This window comes from Azolla caroliniana, unplaced genomic scaffold, assembly GCF_043228905.1.
Source record: "Azolla caroliniana isolate FFs.n. ecotype wild unplaced genomic scaffold, voAzoCaro1.0.p SCAF_21, whole genome shotgun sequence".
Classification (NCBI taxonomy): Eukaryota; Viridiplantae; Streptophyta; class Polypodiopsida; order Salviniales; family Salviniaceae; genus Azolla; species Azolla caroliniana.
In genome coordinates this window covers 5,058,618-5,075,868 of record NW_028230456.1, presented here as the reverse complement: position 1 = coordinate 5,075,868, position 17,251 = coordinate 5,058,618, and the positions used below count along the sequence as shown (strand labels likewise).

Sequence of the window (17,251 nt, the reverse complement as noted above, 5' to 3'; positions counted from 1 at the left end):
CTCAAAAGAAGAATATGAGAAAGGCCTAAAATTATGCTTAAACATGTACAATGGAACTAATTATATATTTATTCATAGCTCTGCAATAGTGGAAGAACATTGAGGATTACATAAAGGTTAATTTAATGAGAATGATCTAACATGGTTTCATGGATTTTTGTTAACATAAAATAGAAGATAGATAGTGGACAGAACTTTTGAAATCATTAATTATTGAACTATGAAGTGAGAGGTTCATGGACTCATTACATGTTAATTTTTAAACATCCTTAGAACACATAATATGTCACCTACGTACAAATGGAGATATGTGATGTTAACTATATACATAACACCACCATGGGATCACTTCGTCAAATCCACCATGGCTTTAAATGTTCATTGTTAGTTCAAAGAACCACCGCAGCATCAAGCTACATTGTAATGTTGCACATGAAATAATGGTTGAGGGTTTGAGGAGCATCAAAGCAAACACTATTTTAAATAATATAGACAATCAACATTGTGATCTTGTGCGTGTGGCATTGATCATAATAATAATAAATAATTGAAGTCAACATCATAATTAAACAATCTTCAACAAGCAATGTAATGTGCATACAAGAGGATGATTAAGATTGCCTTCTACACATTAAATTCAGCGTCTTTTAGACATAAACCTCTATCATCTTAGCACATATGTGTTATTATAAGCACATGTATGTCCAAGGGATTGGATTGAATAAAATCTATAGTGGATGGTTCTTAATTGAAGTGCAGAGAAAATAAGGACTAGTGCCAATGTGGACGAAAGTCTAATTCCAACAATGGCCCATGTGAGGTATTGACTAGACCACTATTGACTTAATTAATAAATTGATATGGAATTTACTCTAGGAAAAGAATGTGGTGTGGTGTAGGAAACGAGGCAATGGTAAGGTTTGGAAGATTTGAATATAAGTTTCACATATGATTTGGCTATTACAATAATAAGATCTCATAGTTTTCTGGGATTGATGACAAAGTGCATGAATACTAGGATAATATCATGACAAAAAAGTAAAAGAACAAAGAGAGGATATGCAAATATAGATACATTGGCACATAGAATCGGCACATCTGACGATAAAATGAATAACCTAGGGAAGTTAACCCTTTTTACCAATTTGTTTCTTCGAATTTCCTCTATGAATGAACAGACTACTGCTCAAGAAGACGTGTTCCAAAAATTAACTCTATTTTACGAGGAAGAATACAATGGTGGACTATGCCAAATTACAAGGGTTTAGAAGGGATACCTCTTCGCAATACCTGTCGATCAATGTGGCTACCTCCATCTTCAAAATAAAAATCATGGGTGAGAGTTGAACTCCCGATCTACAACTTAACAACTAGGCAAACTCCTCCAATTCTAAGTCTTGCCACTTTGATCCTCTTGCAAAATGATAAATTGCAATATGTACCTATTAGCACCAAACATATGTATAACACTACCATATCACCATCACAAGGAACCATAGTGCAACTATATCAATCCTTCACGAAACTGACCTCTTGTATAGACACATTGAAATTGATATACACACATGTGTGCGTGTTACCAAAGCTACAAACTTTCGCAAGTTCCACAGACCATGCAAATGGATTTGAAGTTTTTCTTAGCATGTGCCAACAATGGCCACAACATGCATCCAAACATTGGGCATACAAAGGTTTTTTTTTGTTTCTAGTGACCTCCAGTCCCTTCGATGCATAAAAACTATGTGAAGATTTATGGGAACCAATAGGTATATAATGATTCGAGAAATAACGTATTACATATTGTTTGTAGAAGCCAAAAAGGAATGCCCAATAACGAGTGACAAGACATAGAAATGTCTTTGAGAGGGCTTGATTACTAGTGAAACCATGGTCTATCTTTCTGTAAGGAACCATTCTCTACATCCACCGAAACATGTTTGGCAGGATAGACGAGAGGGCATGCAAGTGCTTCAGACTCTATTATACAATAGTCGGATACATTTTGTGATGAATGGGAGGGTCCGAGACTTTGTTGAGGACGAGGATAAGCCGCATACATTCCTTGCATTTGAATATCATATGGACATGCACTGCTGCCAATACTAGCACTACTACTGCTACTGCTACTGACTAATAATGATGCTTCATGAACCCCTTGATGTTGAATCATGCTATGGACTGTTGTTGCCGGAAATGCATCGTTGCCTAACAAGGCTTTGTAGGAATTGAAAATCTCCCCTTTTCCGGTATCCCCCACCATTGATACTGTAGATGCCGATGGATACACATTACTCAATGGAATGTGCATTCCATAGAGGGCTATCGGGTCTTTATTTCTACACAGAAAGAGAGATTCAACACTATTTGATATGTCCCCATTTTGAATATTTGGACAATGCATTGTCCCGACAGGGTGCTGCCTCAGAGTAGTAGTACTTTCTGTGTGGGTTTGCTTCATGGTATCAGTGGAGCTTTCTATAGCCTCGGTACATTGCTGGACAGCTACTGAACAATCACGCATTTTCTCTTCACATTTTCTCAATGATATACACCTAGTTTTATCATTACCTCGATGTTTGCTATGTTGATGCTCATCAGAAGAACGTCGTCCTTTACTCTCTTTGCTTTCACACTGCCCAGAAGCTTTCGTATTCGTGTTTGTGTTCCTAGTTGTATTTGCATGCTTGACATTCGGTTCAGGTAGACAGATGCCACGAGCATGCGGACCACCCGAATCACCGGTTGATATAGCCTTGCTTTTCCTAAGCCTACCTTGGTGATGTTCACAATAGCTAAACCCCGGCTTACAATACTTGGAGCATTGCCACTTTTTACCATCTTTTCGGTGGCATCGTTCCATTGACTGGCAGGGGCTAACAATAGTTCCTATGCTCCCAGAATTCCACACATTTGGATTTGAGCCTAACAATGATGCTTCTTTACTCGATCCACCATCTTTTATGCCATTCTTCTCGCACTTCATTTCACAACTAGACATCTCAACACATCCATGGCCATGTTGTTTTCCATCGAAACCTTGCTCATATAGCTTCCCCTTTCTAGCATCTCTAGTATCATCTTGCAACAATACAGAACCAGAGTTGATTTCATTCAAATTATGCAAATTTTGGTCAGAATGCATTGTAGCTTGATTGTTGACATCATCTTCAGATTCTCCATTGTTAGACAGCTTCCTTATTAAAGAACTATTGCTGTCTTTCTTTGTCTTCTTTTTTCTCTTCTTATGGTGATGCTCACAATATATGGAATTCGGTAAAGCGAGCTTCGAACATTGCCACAATTTTCCATCACTTCGATGACATCGAGATCGATCGAGCTCTCGTTTCTTAATTGACCCACCTTTTTCCAAGACGTGATTCTTCGAGTCTATGATACCATGGGTTTCTGAGACATTCATTGGGCCATCAATATTTTCGGACATTATTTTTCTGTCTCTGGTACCATTTACTTCTTGTTTAGTAGGGCTCAAGGATGACTTCTTTCCCGACTCCTTGATTGGCTTCAATGTTCGTTTGTAATTTTGATGCAAATCACAATACACCATTCCTGGAGTTGCAATTCTCGAGCATTGCCATTGCTTCCCATTGGACCTTCGGCATTGCAATGGTGTGGCATCACCCTTCTTTGTAGAGCACGAAACCTAAAGGCAGGGAAATATACACATATATTCAAAGTATAATACCATTAGAGAAGAAAGAAAATAATTTTTGTAGCCATGGAATTACAGCACACAGATTTATTTTTGCTTACTTGTGTACTATCTCCATCAATATCGTCCGGAACCGAGGCAAGCGAGAGAGAGAGCTTATCATCCGTGACATTGGATGGTGCGTCATTTTCAGATTTGGTTGATTCTTGCATCAAAAGATTGAAGTTATGGCCACTTTCCTGCAAAAATATTCCACCTTCTGAGAGAGAATGATCAGTGCAAATGCCTTTGATCATCTCGCTCTTCTCTGATGGTTCATTCCAAGGAGGAGGAGTAGAGATGATGAAGTTGTATTGCAAGCTCGTATGACCATGTCTGGAACCATACATTGACATTGACATGGTTGAAGGAATGCTGAAGATGTGATCATCTACATCATCGTGGACAGTTTCTCTAGTGATTCCATTGCCATTGTCCCTCAGATTAGGAGGTTTTTCTTCTTCTTCGACAACCTCGTTCATTCCATCACTTTTTGCGCACCATGCCCCTTCTGCATTGTTAGAGGTGTTGATGTTATTAATGGAATTGTTGTTGTTGTTGTTGTTGTTGATGTTATTAATGGAATTATTGTTGTTGTTGTTATAGTTGGTCTTGTTCTTGCTCTTGTTACTACTCTCCATTTTTGAGCATCTCATGGAGGGAAAAGCAAGCTTGATGATGGGGAAAAGTGCAGCTCGATCTTCCTCTGGCAAACCATCGACAAGATTGTTGTTGTTGCTGGTAACATTAAGGTTACTGTTGATATTGTTGTTGTTGTTGTTTTCATGGTCCTTTATGCCATGACTGGAAAGATTTGGAGAGAAACATGAAAGCTCCTGTGGTCTCCTCATCTAGCTAGCCCTGGTATGACCACAATCTGAATAAGAATCAAAGCCAAAGCCGATGACAAGACTCTGAACCAGAATCCAAGGTAAAGTGGGAGCCAAAGAGTTGGAATTATAATCACAAGTCAAAATGACACAAAGGCATCCTCATCCCCAATGGATTAAAGGACGACTCTATATGCAAACAATATTTACATTTTCGTTTTTCTTTGGTTGCCTTTAGGTGTCATATCATGACTTCACACATTTGAAGACGTTGTTGTTAAGCATAGCAAACAGATTTAGGTTTCAAAGTTTTGGTCCATAGAGTTTTTGGAATTTAAGACTTTTGCTGTTCTGTAGTTTAGGGTTTTATAGTTTAAAGGTTTAGGGTTTGGGAATTCTGAGTTTTAGAATTTACGATTTCGAGTTGTCGGAGCTAAAAAAGAATTTCCATAAATTAATGTTTCATCTGTGTCGACATTACCATAGAAGAAGGGGGGGGGGGGGGGGGGGAGGTTGGGTCTCCTTCCCAGGTGAAAAAAAAAACCCATTATTATGGAGCATGAAAATGGGAGTAAAAGAGAGTTAGTAGTATTCCGTGGTACTTGGAAGCAGAGAAAGGGAAGAGAAACTATATACAGAGAGAGGCAGGCCTACAGAGAGGGAGAGGAAACAGGGGTTTGGGGGGGGGGGGGGGAGGCAGAGTGAATCAAGCACACAAAGTATCGATTCTAGAAAGAAAGAAAAACAGAGCTTACGATATAAGAGTATATACTACCTGGTTAGAAAGTAAAGCCTAATTCTGCCGAGACAGAGAAACATGGTACAGAGCGAAGGAGACACAGACACACACAGAGAGAAACAGAGAGAAACAGACAGACAGAGAGAGAGAGAGAGAGAGAGAGAGAACAGAGAGAGAACAGAGAGGAATGTTTGTCAGAAAAGGGGAATGTATGTGCCTTTTGGAGAGAGAGAGAGAGAGAGAGAGAGAGAGAGAGAAACCTGATGGGTTTTCTTCGTGAATCCTCGTGAAGTAATAAAAACTTCAGCCATGGCAAGCTACAGAGTATCAGCACACAGAGAAACAGGGGAAAAGCATATATACATATACATATGTATTTGAGAGAGAAAGAGAAAGAGAGAGAAAGAGAAAGAGAGAGAGAGAGAGAGAGAGAGAGAGAGAGCGAGCTTTCTTCTCTCTCAATTGGTGGAGCAGAGGCTTCTTTTTCTCTTTTTTATGTTTTGTTTTTGAAATGAAATTTTCTGAAGCTATCTCCTTCTCCTACTGTATATGTATGTCCAAGTGTGAAACCACACATACACACACACACACATCCCATGGACATGGACATTGTCCAAGTGTGAACCCATCTATATACATGATATGTATATGTATATGTATATGTATATGTATATATATATGTCTGTATGTCTATATGTATATGTATATGTATATGTATATGTATATGTATGTGTATGTGTATGTGTATGTGTATGTGTATGTGTATGTGTATGTGTATGTGTATGTGTATGTGTATGTGTATGTGTATGTGTATGTGTATGTGTATGTGTATGTGTATGTGTATGTGTATGTGTATGTGTATGTGTATGTGCGTGTGTGTATGTGTATGTGTATGTGCGTGTGTGTATGTGTATGTGTATGTGCGTATATGTGTATATGTATATGTATATATGTATATACATAAGTGTATATGTATGTATATGTATGTATGTATAATGTGTATATGTATATGTATATCATAAATGTATATCATATATGTATATATATACATATACATATACCATGATCTCCTTGTCGTGAGTCTTATTCCTCCCCACACTTGAACCCATCTCGCTCTTCCGTATCTGAACTTTTTTTTGTGCCATGCTTTGGTTACCGCACACACTTGTGAAAATCCCCAAATTTTAAGACCTTCTTTTGTTTTGTGCTGCAAGTTATTGAACCGTGCGTGTCGTTGCGCACCGATGTGTCCCCCTATGCTCTCAATTTATTGGTGGCGAAAAAACCTTGCCTTTCAACTCCAATGTGTTAAGGCATGACCTAAAAACATGTTATTATGTCGAAATGAGGGTTGAATCTGAGTATGGAATCCAATTGCAACTCATTACAACTGAATTAAGTTCTTGTTACCATTAGTATATGCTTTACCATAGAGCAAAAGTTGTAAATTTATGGAGAATGGTTGTGAACATTAATGTTTTATACAACCCCCGGTCCACCCTAGAGCCTTTCTACGAGCAAGTAGTGCGAGAGGTTATTGTACTCACTGCCACCAAATCTATCAAATATGGATGTCAGGGTATAGAAAGGGTCAATGATGACCCAAATTGTTTGTTGTGTGTGATCTCTATCACCCATGCAATTACACTAAATAAACACACGTTGTGGCTCAAAAATGGTGGACACATATGGGTAAAGAAGGCTATGAGGCCCAAATTGGCTACATGTGCATAGCTTGATCTAGATACCCATCCATGCAATCACACTAATAAACATACACAAATGTTATCAATGTGGTGATTTCAATGAAGGGAACGATAAACGATCATCTAGTTGGTTGTACATTGCTTCAACAATCAACTAATGGACAAATGTGATTCATGTTAAAGAGGAAGACCACCACCTTTGTTGGGAATCTGTGATATGTGCTTTGAAGGCAGAGACAACAAGCAACTAAACCATGGTGGGCAACTTCATTTGAATTTTGTCCCTTCATTTGGATGTTGTTGCGGGTTATGAACACAAATTTGTGAATGCACTATTATGTTTCTAATCCATTGTTTGTTTTCCAAGCTGGCAAGAAATCAATTAAAATACCCTTTATTCGTAAAAGTAACCAAAATCCCTTTCTTGCTTGAATAGTAGTAAAGTTGTGTGAGTTTCTCAATTTTATTGGAATATTTAGAATAAATGTATGTGTTTCTATCATACTTAACCCCTTAATAAACCAAAATTAATGCAAGAAACTGAACTCTTGACAACATTTTCGTAAATTAGAGCACCCAATTGTAGTTACATTATTAGTTGATTGCAAAGTGGCTCAACAAATAAACATCTCGTTGCTACTTCTCATCAGTGTAACCCATAAAAGGCTTCACAATGCCAACCTTGGTCCTAGAAAGCACATGTCATGGTGAGAAGACAATGTTAAGTATATCCTTCAAGCATTAGGTATTGAAAGTATCATTGTAGTTACACATCATAAGTGAAGCTTACCAATATAGTTTTTACTTATATTTTTCTGAACGTGAAGTGCTTAAATTTGAGGAAGTGAAGAATCAAGTTTGTTACTAAAACCAACATAGAATATGTGAGTTGTTAACTTGTCATGAAAAGCCCTTGCCTGGCCCACATATCCACCCTCACCATAGTGGTTTGGGTGGGGGTGCACTACAATCTTAAAATCTTATAGAAAAGCACAATGTTGTTTCTTTTGCAAGGAAGCAAAGTAGACACCAACTTCAAATGCACCCAAACAATATATATATTTTGTACCAAGAGTTTCCTAAAGTCATTTTGAGAGTTGTCTAGGATCAAATGAACTATGGTTTTGCCATTAAATAAGGTTGATTAAGTATTGCAGTTGCAAGGCCCACTTTCTTGGTGGCGCCATCATAATATTATTATTAGTGACGACACTCATAAGTTGTTGATGAACTATAGCTTCCAATGAAGGTAAATTTTGTGTGGGTTGTGGAAAGACGAGGACAACTCATAAATCAATGGAAAATGTGTTAATAATGTTTTTCATCATTAGTTTAGACATGCAATCATCTACTTCTCAAGGAAGGCATGAATTTTCAAAGGGAAGGTATAAAAATGAACACAAGCATGGAATACTCTAATTGGAATACCCGAGATGAGATATCGAGGAATGGATGAATGAAAGGATCATTTAGCCGAAGTTACACGTTGGTGCTAGTGGATATCTCTATCAAATTTTGTGGATGTACATGGTGGCTTGCTCATGTTATGGTAAAGATACACTACTTTTGTGACACCCACCAAATGCACTTTGATAACACACCATTATGATAGGCTAGTTAGATTTCATACCTTGCTTATTATGTTCATAAAACAACATAAGTATACTACAAAGGATTGAAATGTTCCATGTCAAACATCCATGAGAGTCACCTACCTATTTTCTTACCATCATCGGGTCTCGTTTATGCTCACAAAATTCCGGTGTTGTGGCCATTCTCAGTGGCAAGGGTCAAGCACATGAAGAATATACATAATCGAGTCAACTCGACAATCAGAGGATGAGATACCAAATTTGTGCAACACTTATGTCTTCTACGACCGCCACACTGTGAACCTTAACATGGAATCAAGCCCTCAGACGCAACATACATTCACTAAAGATTGCGAGCGAAAAGGTCACAAAACTTGCAAGTCCGAGTGGTATGCACCAATTAGAGGTGCATATAAGCACAACCATTTTTCTTGGTAGTCATGATTGAAGATCCCGAAATCCAGAACATGCTCGCCCAGCTAGCTAGCTAGGGGCTGTTATGCGAAATCCGGGGTGATGGAAGGCTCAACAATGATCATATTTTCATCGTAATGGGGGTCGGGGTTGGGCAAGCGTATCTGATCCATTGGGAAATTTAGTTATCCGCGGAAGCGGGTTATTGGGAGCTACAAGCGGGCGAGAGACGACGACGTGTCTCCGAGAGCAGGTGTGTCTGGTTCCGGTTTCCATGGCAGGGCCATGCCGGGTTCCGGGAGTGGGCCGGGATCTACACACACACACACACAATCTCTCTCTCTCTTTTCTCTTCAGTTTGGTAGGTTGTGTGGAACATAGCAGGGGCAGGGGCAGGGGCAGGGGCAGGGGCAGAGCACTATCTATCTATAGAGACTATCTCTATCTACACACACTCTTCAAGTTTTGGTAGGTTGTGTGGAACAACATACATAGCATGGAAATCATGTTCTTTCTTCTTCTTCTTCTTCTTCCCTTTGTTCTGCTGAAACAGAAAACTAAAGAGACTTATGGAATTGGTTGCAGAGCATCAGATCACCACCACTTCTTCTTTCATCATCATCTTCTTCCATCATCATCATCTTCGTCCATCATCATCATCATCATCATCACCATCACCATCACCATTATCATCACCATCATTATCACCATCACCATCACCATCACCATCACCATCACCATCACCATCACCATCACCATCACCATCTCCAACTCTTTGTTGGTTGTTGAGACCACTCCATATCCTTCCATCTCCTTCGGATTCTCCTCTACTCGGCCGCCGAATATATGCCCCGGACAATGGCGCGTGGGAAGCTCCTTCCTTTGCTCCACAATCGAAGAATCTTTGTGATCCCCCGCGTCTCTCTCTACAGATCCTTCGTACTCTGTGGGCTGGCCCTGTTTCTTCTCTTCTGCTTCTTCTTCTTTGCCGCTTTCTTCATCGTCGAGCCTCCAATATCTCTTCCGGCTCTAACGGCTCAGGTATGGAAAAGAAAAGAATTTCGCATTATTTTATGTGTAGCTATTACGTATCTTAACGATGAAATGTTATCTAGCAGTGAAGAATTTGTATACATCTTTGTATCAATGATTTTTGTGTATGTTTTTATCATTACATTCATCAAATTTTTTGTAATATCAAAGAAACTATATATATATATATATATATATATATATTATTCCAAAGCTCAAGAATGAATGGTATGTGTCCATTATCTGTATATGTTCTGGGATAGTTTTTTTTAAAGATTTTTTTATGTGTTCATATGCTCGCTTAGGCACTAAAGGTTGTTTTTTGTATTTTTGCTTCCATTATATTGATTAGGTGCCTGAGTTTTCTCCTTTCATATATAGATAAAGTATTATATAATCTATATATGTTTTTTCATCCAATAGCTTAAGCATTCAAGATTTTGCATATGTTTCATTCGTGTTCAATAATACATGGGAGAGATTTTATAGGCATTTAAATTATCCCCATATATTTAGAAAATATCCTTTCTACAACATGATTCCTAAGTGGTAAGAAAGTCAATCTATCTATGTGTTGCATCTTCCCTCTGATAAAACCTCGCAATCCATTATTTATGTACATGTTTACACAGTAAATAACCAGTCCATACTATCTAGATACTCTTGCCCTCTAATTATTTCACAAATTAACTAGGTTTTCAATAGCAGATCTGGGAGAAATCATGATGAAAGTGGGCCGAAAATGAAAATAGAATAGCTGTTATTACTTCAGTATGCTCAAAGAGACTTTCCATGACTCAGATTTCCATGGTTCAAAACATAAAATGAGACATGCCTTCCAGCAATTATTTCCTAATAAATGTCAAAGAATCAGTTGATGAGAAGGTACGATAATCACATTTAAAACAGAGTGAATGGAAAAGATGAGATGTGGACAGGCAGGAAACTCCCAGAAACAGAATGAGAGATGTACACCTGATTAGCTGTAGTACGACACTCCAAAAGGGCTTTCATTGTTTGCAGAAAAAGGGAAATGAGGAGTTATAGGAATAGATAGGTCATGACCTGCCTGCAGACATAGCAGTGAGGTTGCTAACACCCCTCTCAACGGAAGGGATGGGCTGTGGTACCAACCAAGGGGAGTTGAAGATGGACATCGAAGGTCATGACTCATTGATTGTCCCACCCTGGTGAAGATGTTGATGGCATTAGTAGAAGAGGTACGTCATGTAAGAAGGTCTTCATTGGTGTCACACTCCCAAGCATAATGGTATTATACTTTGATGTGTTTGATTCGGACATGAGACATTGGATTCTGTCCAATATAAATGCTTCTTACATTGCATCTCATATCACAGAGATTTACTATAGTGCTGGATAAGTAGTGCCATGATTCTTTGGAATGTGAACATATGCAGGACACCCACTGATGAAAATGGGAAACCAAGGGTGTTAAATTTTGAATGGCTGTTATGTTGGAGTGGTTCTGGGTGTATACCCCTGTAGAACAAGTGTCAGTCCAAAAAATACCACAGCAAGGAGGCATAAGAAAGCGTAGCACAGGCCATTTTAAGAATCTTCTGATTCTTTTGTTCTGTAACACCACTTTGAGATGGAGTTGTGGGAACAAGAAGTGGTTGGATGCCTTGAGAGGTGCAAAAGCAATCAACATCATGAGGATGAGAAAATTTGTCCCCTCTCAGTATGGAATTGTTTGACTTTCCATCCATTTTCAGTGTTGGTCATTGTTATCCAAAAAGCCAGATAGTTTAGGAGAACCTATGAAGATTGAGAAATTGAAGGTAATACAAAATTCAGAAAAAGTGGATACATCCATTAAAATTGTAAATGAAGGATTAGACGCTTGGGCTCTGATACAGAATGAATAGAGAAGACAGTAAATATATAGACTGGATGGAAACTCCCTGCAGCAGCATAAGTGATAAAGAGTGCAACACTGATACAACCGAAGAGAAGGCTCACAACTTCATATGATCGATAAGAAGGAACAGAGGGCTAATAATGAATATTGGCTGAAGGACTAGAGGGTTCATGATCCAAACTCAGATGTGCAGCTGATTGATGTAATGAGATATTTACACAATGCTAAAAGGGTTTTCCTGATTTGTCTGAAAAGGCAGGTGAGGATTTATAGGAAAAGGTAGGAGTTAGAAGAAGTTTGGAGAGGATTTATTGGTCATGATTTTCTCGCTGATGTGGCAGTGAGGATGCTAACAAAATATATGCAAGATATTCCAAGAAACTGGCACATTATTATGTGTGTGGAATATCTGTGCCATCATATACCCTAGGAACTTATCTCCTTATACATACTATGTTTTAATGTTCTGAAGTCTAAATAATTCAAAGTGTATCCACTTATTAAGCTAATATGTGAATGTAATATTTGATGCTAATAGGGATACATGAGTTCTCCATCATGTCTTTTTCTGAAAGAATCAGTTTATTTTAACAGAATGAACCTATCTTGCTATGGCCAAATTATACTGATGCAACAAACGATTCTGTAAGACTTCAACATCACACATTTTAATCTTGTTAAGTGTGAACTAGCATTTAACTAAGCCAATGATGTTTTTATAGATTATACATGTCATTTTGATGCAGTGGTTTGTTCTCTTAGGCTCTGTCAGATACATTAGATAGGAGTATGATGCAAACATCAGACAATGTATGGACCTCTAAGCATTCCAAATACTACTACGGTTGCAGTGATCCTAGCAACTCTTTTATGAGTAAGTGTTCTCTTAAATGCGAATTTGTCATATGTGTTGCTTGTATTGGCATGGATGCCATGTAAAAGGTGAACATATAATATTTTACTGATTAAAGCAACTTATCATATAACAATATCTGTGCTACGTTTATATTTTACTAGCATGAACTTACTATGGTCATGATATGGAATTAACAGGACAAGTATCCAGGAGTGAGTCAAATGGTTATTTGTTAGTTGAGGCTAGTGGAGGTCTAAATCAGCAAAGGACAGGGGTAATGATCTAGCATCATTAAGTATGGTTGCATGTAAATTTATTTTTAGGATTTTGTATGGATGTATACATTTTATAATATGCACATGTGTATATTTATATGGCAGTGTCCTATAAAATGATTAATATTTTCGCAAATTTAGGAAGGCTTACTCAGATTTGGTTTAAGATTGTTGATGCAGTTGTTGTTGCCCGGATTTTAAATGCCACTCTTGTAGTGCCGCATTTAGATCATACATCCTTCTGGAAAGATAGCAGGTACTAATGAAATACATAATTGTTTTGCTAGTTTAAACAGGAGCTTCTCTGATATGCTTTATTCCTTCAATTGCTTCACATGCAGCAACTTCAGTGATATTTTTGACATAGAATGGTTCATTACGTCACTTCAGCCATATCTATCTATCATCAAAGAGCTGCCTGCTAATTTACCAAATTTGGAAGAGAGGATACTCTCAATACGCGTTCCAAGAAGATGTACTGCAGATTATTATAGGAAGAAGGTGCTCCCAATTCTACAGAAGCACAAGGTTGGGAACTCAAAAGCCAAAGTATAAAGACATTGAGTCCTTAGATTCTACAAAATGAAAGACATTATTTAGTGCAATATCTGGTTGCTAGGGATAGAAGTGGACTATGCTATCTCTTAAATTTATATCTTGAGAGTTTGTGCATTAGAGCTAGAACATTATATTTATGAAATTGCAGGTGATTCGCATGACGAAATTTGATTATAGGCTGGCAAATAGATTGGAGGAAGATCTACAAAAGCTTCGATGCAAAGTGAATTATCATGCATTGCAGTTTACAAAGGATATCCAAGCTATGGGGAATATGGTTGTTGAAAGATTGAGGCATCAGAGTAATCATTATATAGCTATCCACCTCAGGTATATGAGTGAGGATGAGTGAAAATGACTTATGTGATGAAAGGACACTTGACCATTTCCAATCAATAGGGATGATAAATCCTGCTTTGGACATTGTATAAATGATAATATGCATTCACGTGTTTGGCTAAGTGTCGTGTGACATGCATGTCTCCCAAATCAATCCTGAAAAGTGCATAAAATTCTTTTATGGATTTTTTCCGTCAATGATCTGTGTTAGCATATTGTTTACTGAGTGCTCTAAAACCTGCAGATATGAACCTGACATGTTGGCCTTTTCGGGGTGTTATTATGGAGGTGGGGAGAAGGAAATTAAGGATTTGGGGTTGCTTCGGACACGATGGAAGGAGATACATGTAAGACCAGTATCAATCCAATGCACAACAAAGAGAAAGTAATGCACTTACTCACATTAATGCTTATATTTGATCAGCATCGCAACCCTGATAGAGAGCGTCGGAATGGAAGGTGTCCACTTACCCCAGAGGAAGTTGGCCTTATGCTTCGTGCATTGGGTTTTGGTAGTGATTCTTTGGTCTATGTTGCATCAGGGGATGTTTATGGTGGTGAAGCCACTTTAGGCCCTCTGAAAAGAATGTTTCCACAGTATAATACCAAAGAAATACTTGCTAGTAGAGAAGAACTCCATCCATTTTCTGGTTATTCTTCACGTTTAGCAGCAATCGATTACATCGTATGTGATCAGAGTGATGTTTTTGTTACAAATAACAATGGCAACATGGCTCGTATTCTTGCAGGACGCAGGTTTTTTCTTATCTGTTCTCTTATCACTTCTTTGATAAGGTTACACATTCTTTTATTATGTGAATTGAAACTAACACACTGTATAGCCTGTTTTTTTAAACATGATATTCCTTTCTTCAAAGTCTAGAGTCCTTAAAACCTCTTCAGTTTATACCTTGCAATTACCTAGCTAAATCCATGTATCAGAAAACTTGTGACATTGCAAGCATGCATGCAAGTGCTTAAACTATACATAAAGATGTTAAGAAACAAGCTTGAGTTGCTGAGCTTGAGGGGGAGTGTTAACTAACCACATTTAATGTGGTTGGTTAAGTCTATGACTAGAGTTACACTAACCACATTAAATGTGGTTTGTTAATACTCTCCCTCAAGCTCAGCAAGTCAAGCTTGTTTCTGAAGTAAAGAAACTTGGATTTAGCTATGAAATCATTTTGATTACACCTTGACATGCATGGCATACTTAATCCTCTCCCGATCTACTAGATTGAACCAGATTTTTGTCATGATCTCAAATTATAAAAGTTACATTTGCTTGTTTTTTTATGTATGGAGTGTGCATGATAATCAAGTCATACAATTATGGGAAAATGTAGGAGCATACCCGACTGTTTCCTTATCCTTTTGAATGCCCCTGAGTTTCCATCATTTACCCCAACTCAAATCTTAAAAAATTACTTTTCCTTGTTTTTTGAGGCATGGATTGTGCATGATATTGGGGTAATACAAATAATGGGTAAAAATAAAAAAGGCCTGAGTTTTTCCTCAATTCCCCGATTACCCCAAGGTTCCATACTTTACCCCAAATACCTGTGAGCAACAACTGAAAAGAAAGGAAAAAGGGATGAATTGACCAGGATTTTACTTGCATTCAATGTTCTACAACACGATATGAGGATTTTGTTGAGGGAAAAGGTTGTAGGATTTGTAAAGTTGAATATTCAAAAGTATGTGTAAGGACATTATTTTACATCAGCTAACCTGAGTTTCGTTTTCTCTATATTTGCCAGACGCTACTTTGGCCATAAACCAACGATTCGCCCAAATGCAAAGAAGTTGTGGTCTCGCTTTGTTGCGAGGAGAAATATGGCTTGGGATGATTTTGCATCACAGGTGCAAAGATGGCAGAAAGGTTTTATGGGTGAACCAAACGAGATGAGACCTGGGAGAGGCCAATTCTTTGAAAATCCTTCTGTGTGTATCTGTCAAATATCAAACAGAGTTCATAAAAACTGGAAAGGATTACCAGATGCAAGGATCAATGGAGTTGGAAAAAGCGACAAGAAATTTCCTAGCAGTAATAAGGTAGAAGAGCAAAAGACAGGTGAGAATAATGTCACGAATCAACAACATCGTATAGAAGAAGGTGAGGGTGCTAGAGCCAAACAGAAATATGTCGATAATCCAAAGAAGGAAGATGTAGTAGAACAGGAGCCGGTTGAACTTTCTGATGCAGATTTTGAAGATTATGTGGATGGTGGTGGCAGTGTAGAAGACATGGAAACAGAGGAAAGTCAATGGCTATCATATTAGGAAATCAATCCATCTGTATATGTGCGTGTTGGGGGGATTTATTCAAATTCAAGCATGCCGATATTAAGGAGAGACTTAAGAAATGCTGAAGCACAGCTAGAAAAGAAGTGGAACTTTACCCTTGGTGAAGATGAGGTAGAGCTCCAGAAGAGACGATCATCATCACCGGGGAGGCTGATATAAAGGACTCTGAAGATATCATAATTTTACGATTCAGCTTCAGCCGTCCACTATGGATCTTTTCCTAAGATTTCTCTAAAATGTCTTCACATACCATAGAAGAAAAAAGGATTAAAAACGAGATTCAGCTGAGGCCGCAAATTGACCTCACCACCTCTGGTTTAGAGGAGGAAGGGTGCGAATCATTGGGCTAACGACCATGGAAGGTTATACTAACTACCATAAGCATTTAATATACATTTATAACTTGATTTGCTTACCCTTTGGAGATTGTCATAATTTCCTATTATAAGTTCCATCACCATTGCATTGTAAGGGCGCCTTTCTCTTATGGTGACTTCAGGCATATACAGTGAAGAAATGTGATATGTAATGCTTTTTCGGGCACTTCGATGAAGCATATATTGTAGGCAACAAATAAATTCAACAACATTTGCACACATTATATATATTGGTTTATTGTGACGACTGGTCTAAGTAATTCTTTTTGGGTGAGATAAGAGTGACACATTCAGAGTTAATGCTAAAGCCATGTTAAATTCAACCCAAAATTGTAATGCATGGTAAAATTTAGCTACTCACTAATTAGTAATAAATTAAATAAAGAACCAGCATGATTAGATGGGTCACAATCCCATTATACCCTTGTGATGATAATTTGCTACCTATATTCCATGTAAAATTAGGTGAAAAGTAAATGAGGTGTTGAAAAAGAAGCGATTGGATTTGGGATTATGATAATGTATGCCCTTCTCTTTCTCTGCACAAATGGAAGTCTGCTTTCTAATGATAGGGGGGGATCATGTCAATATGTAATTATCATCTTTGTTTGTCATTATTCTATCTGATCCTT

The 17,251-nt window shown here is 38.0% G+C and overlaps 2 protein-coding genes across 3 annotated transcripts; one reads left to right on the top strand and one right to left on the bottom strand.

Moving 5' to 3' along the window:
* Positions 1-1,622: 1,622 nt before the first annotated feature.
* On the bottom strand, positions 1,623-5,624 carry LOC147850461 (uncharacterized). Its single transcript, XM_087336575.1, has 3 exons — positions 5,539-5,624; positions 3,772-4,570; positions 1,623-3,661 (listed from the first exon to the last, which is right to left on the bottom strand). Exons 2-3 carry the CDS (start codon positions 4,558-4,560, stop codon positions 1,877-1,879), a joined length of 2,574 nt encoding a protein of 857 aa, XP_087192701.1. The 5' UTR covers positions 4,561-4,570; positions 5,539-5,624; the 3' UTR covers positions 1,623-1,876.
* Positions 5,625-9,448: 3,824 nt separating this feature from the next.
* LOC147850460 (protein ROOT HAIR SPECIFIC 17-like) lies at positions 9,449-16,864 on the top strand. Of its 2 annotated transcripts, none has more exons than XM_087336302.1 (10): positions 9,449-10,031; positions 12,499-12,549; positions 12,667-12,778; positions 12,958-13,034; positions 13,203-13,291; positions 13,377-13,563; positions 13,742-13,923; positions 14,177-14,279; positions 14,357-14,688; positions 15,696-16,864. In XM_087336302.1, exons 1-10 carry the CDS (start codon positions 9,837-9,839, stop codon positions 16,216-16,218), a joined length of 1,851 nt encoding a protein of 616 aa, XP_087192428.1. In that variant the 5' UTR covers positions 9,449-9,836; the 3' UTR covers positions 16,219-16,864. The 2 variants fall into 2 exon arrangements, with proteins under 2 accessions (XP_087192428.1, XP_087192429.1); XM_087336303.1 differs by having other exon boundaries at positions 9,451-10,031; positions 12,651-12,778.
* Positions 16,865-17,251: the final 387 nt, after the last annotated feature.

Excerpts from the sequence above, each read along its gene's own strand:
- LOC147850461 (XM_087336575.1), bottom strand. The coding sequence starts at position 4,560 with ATGAGGAGACCACAGGAGCTTTCATGTTTCTCTCCAAATCTTTCCAGT. Across the intron at positions 3,662-3,771 it reads TTGATGGAGATAGTACACAA|GTTTCGTGCTCTACAAAGAA; the intron begins GTAAGCAAAAAT and ends CCCTGCCTTTAG.
- LOC147850460 (XM_087336302.1), top strand. The coding sequence starts at position 9,837 with ATGCCCCGGACAATGGCGCGTGGGAAGCTCCTTCCTTTGCTCCACAAT. Across the intron at positions 10,032-12,498 it reads TTCCGGCTCTAACGGCTCAG|AATGAACCTATCTTGCTATG; the intron begins GTATGGAAAAGA and ends TTATTTTAACAG. Across the intron at positions 13,564-13,741 it reads CAATTCTACAGAAGCACAAG|GTGATTCGCATGACGAAATT; the intron begins GTTGGGAACTCA and ends ATGAAATTGCAG.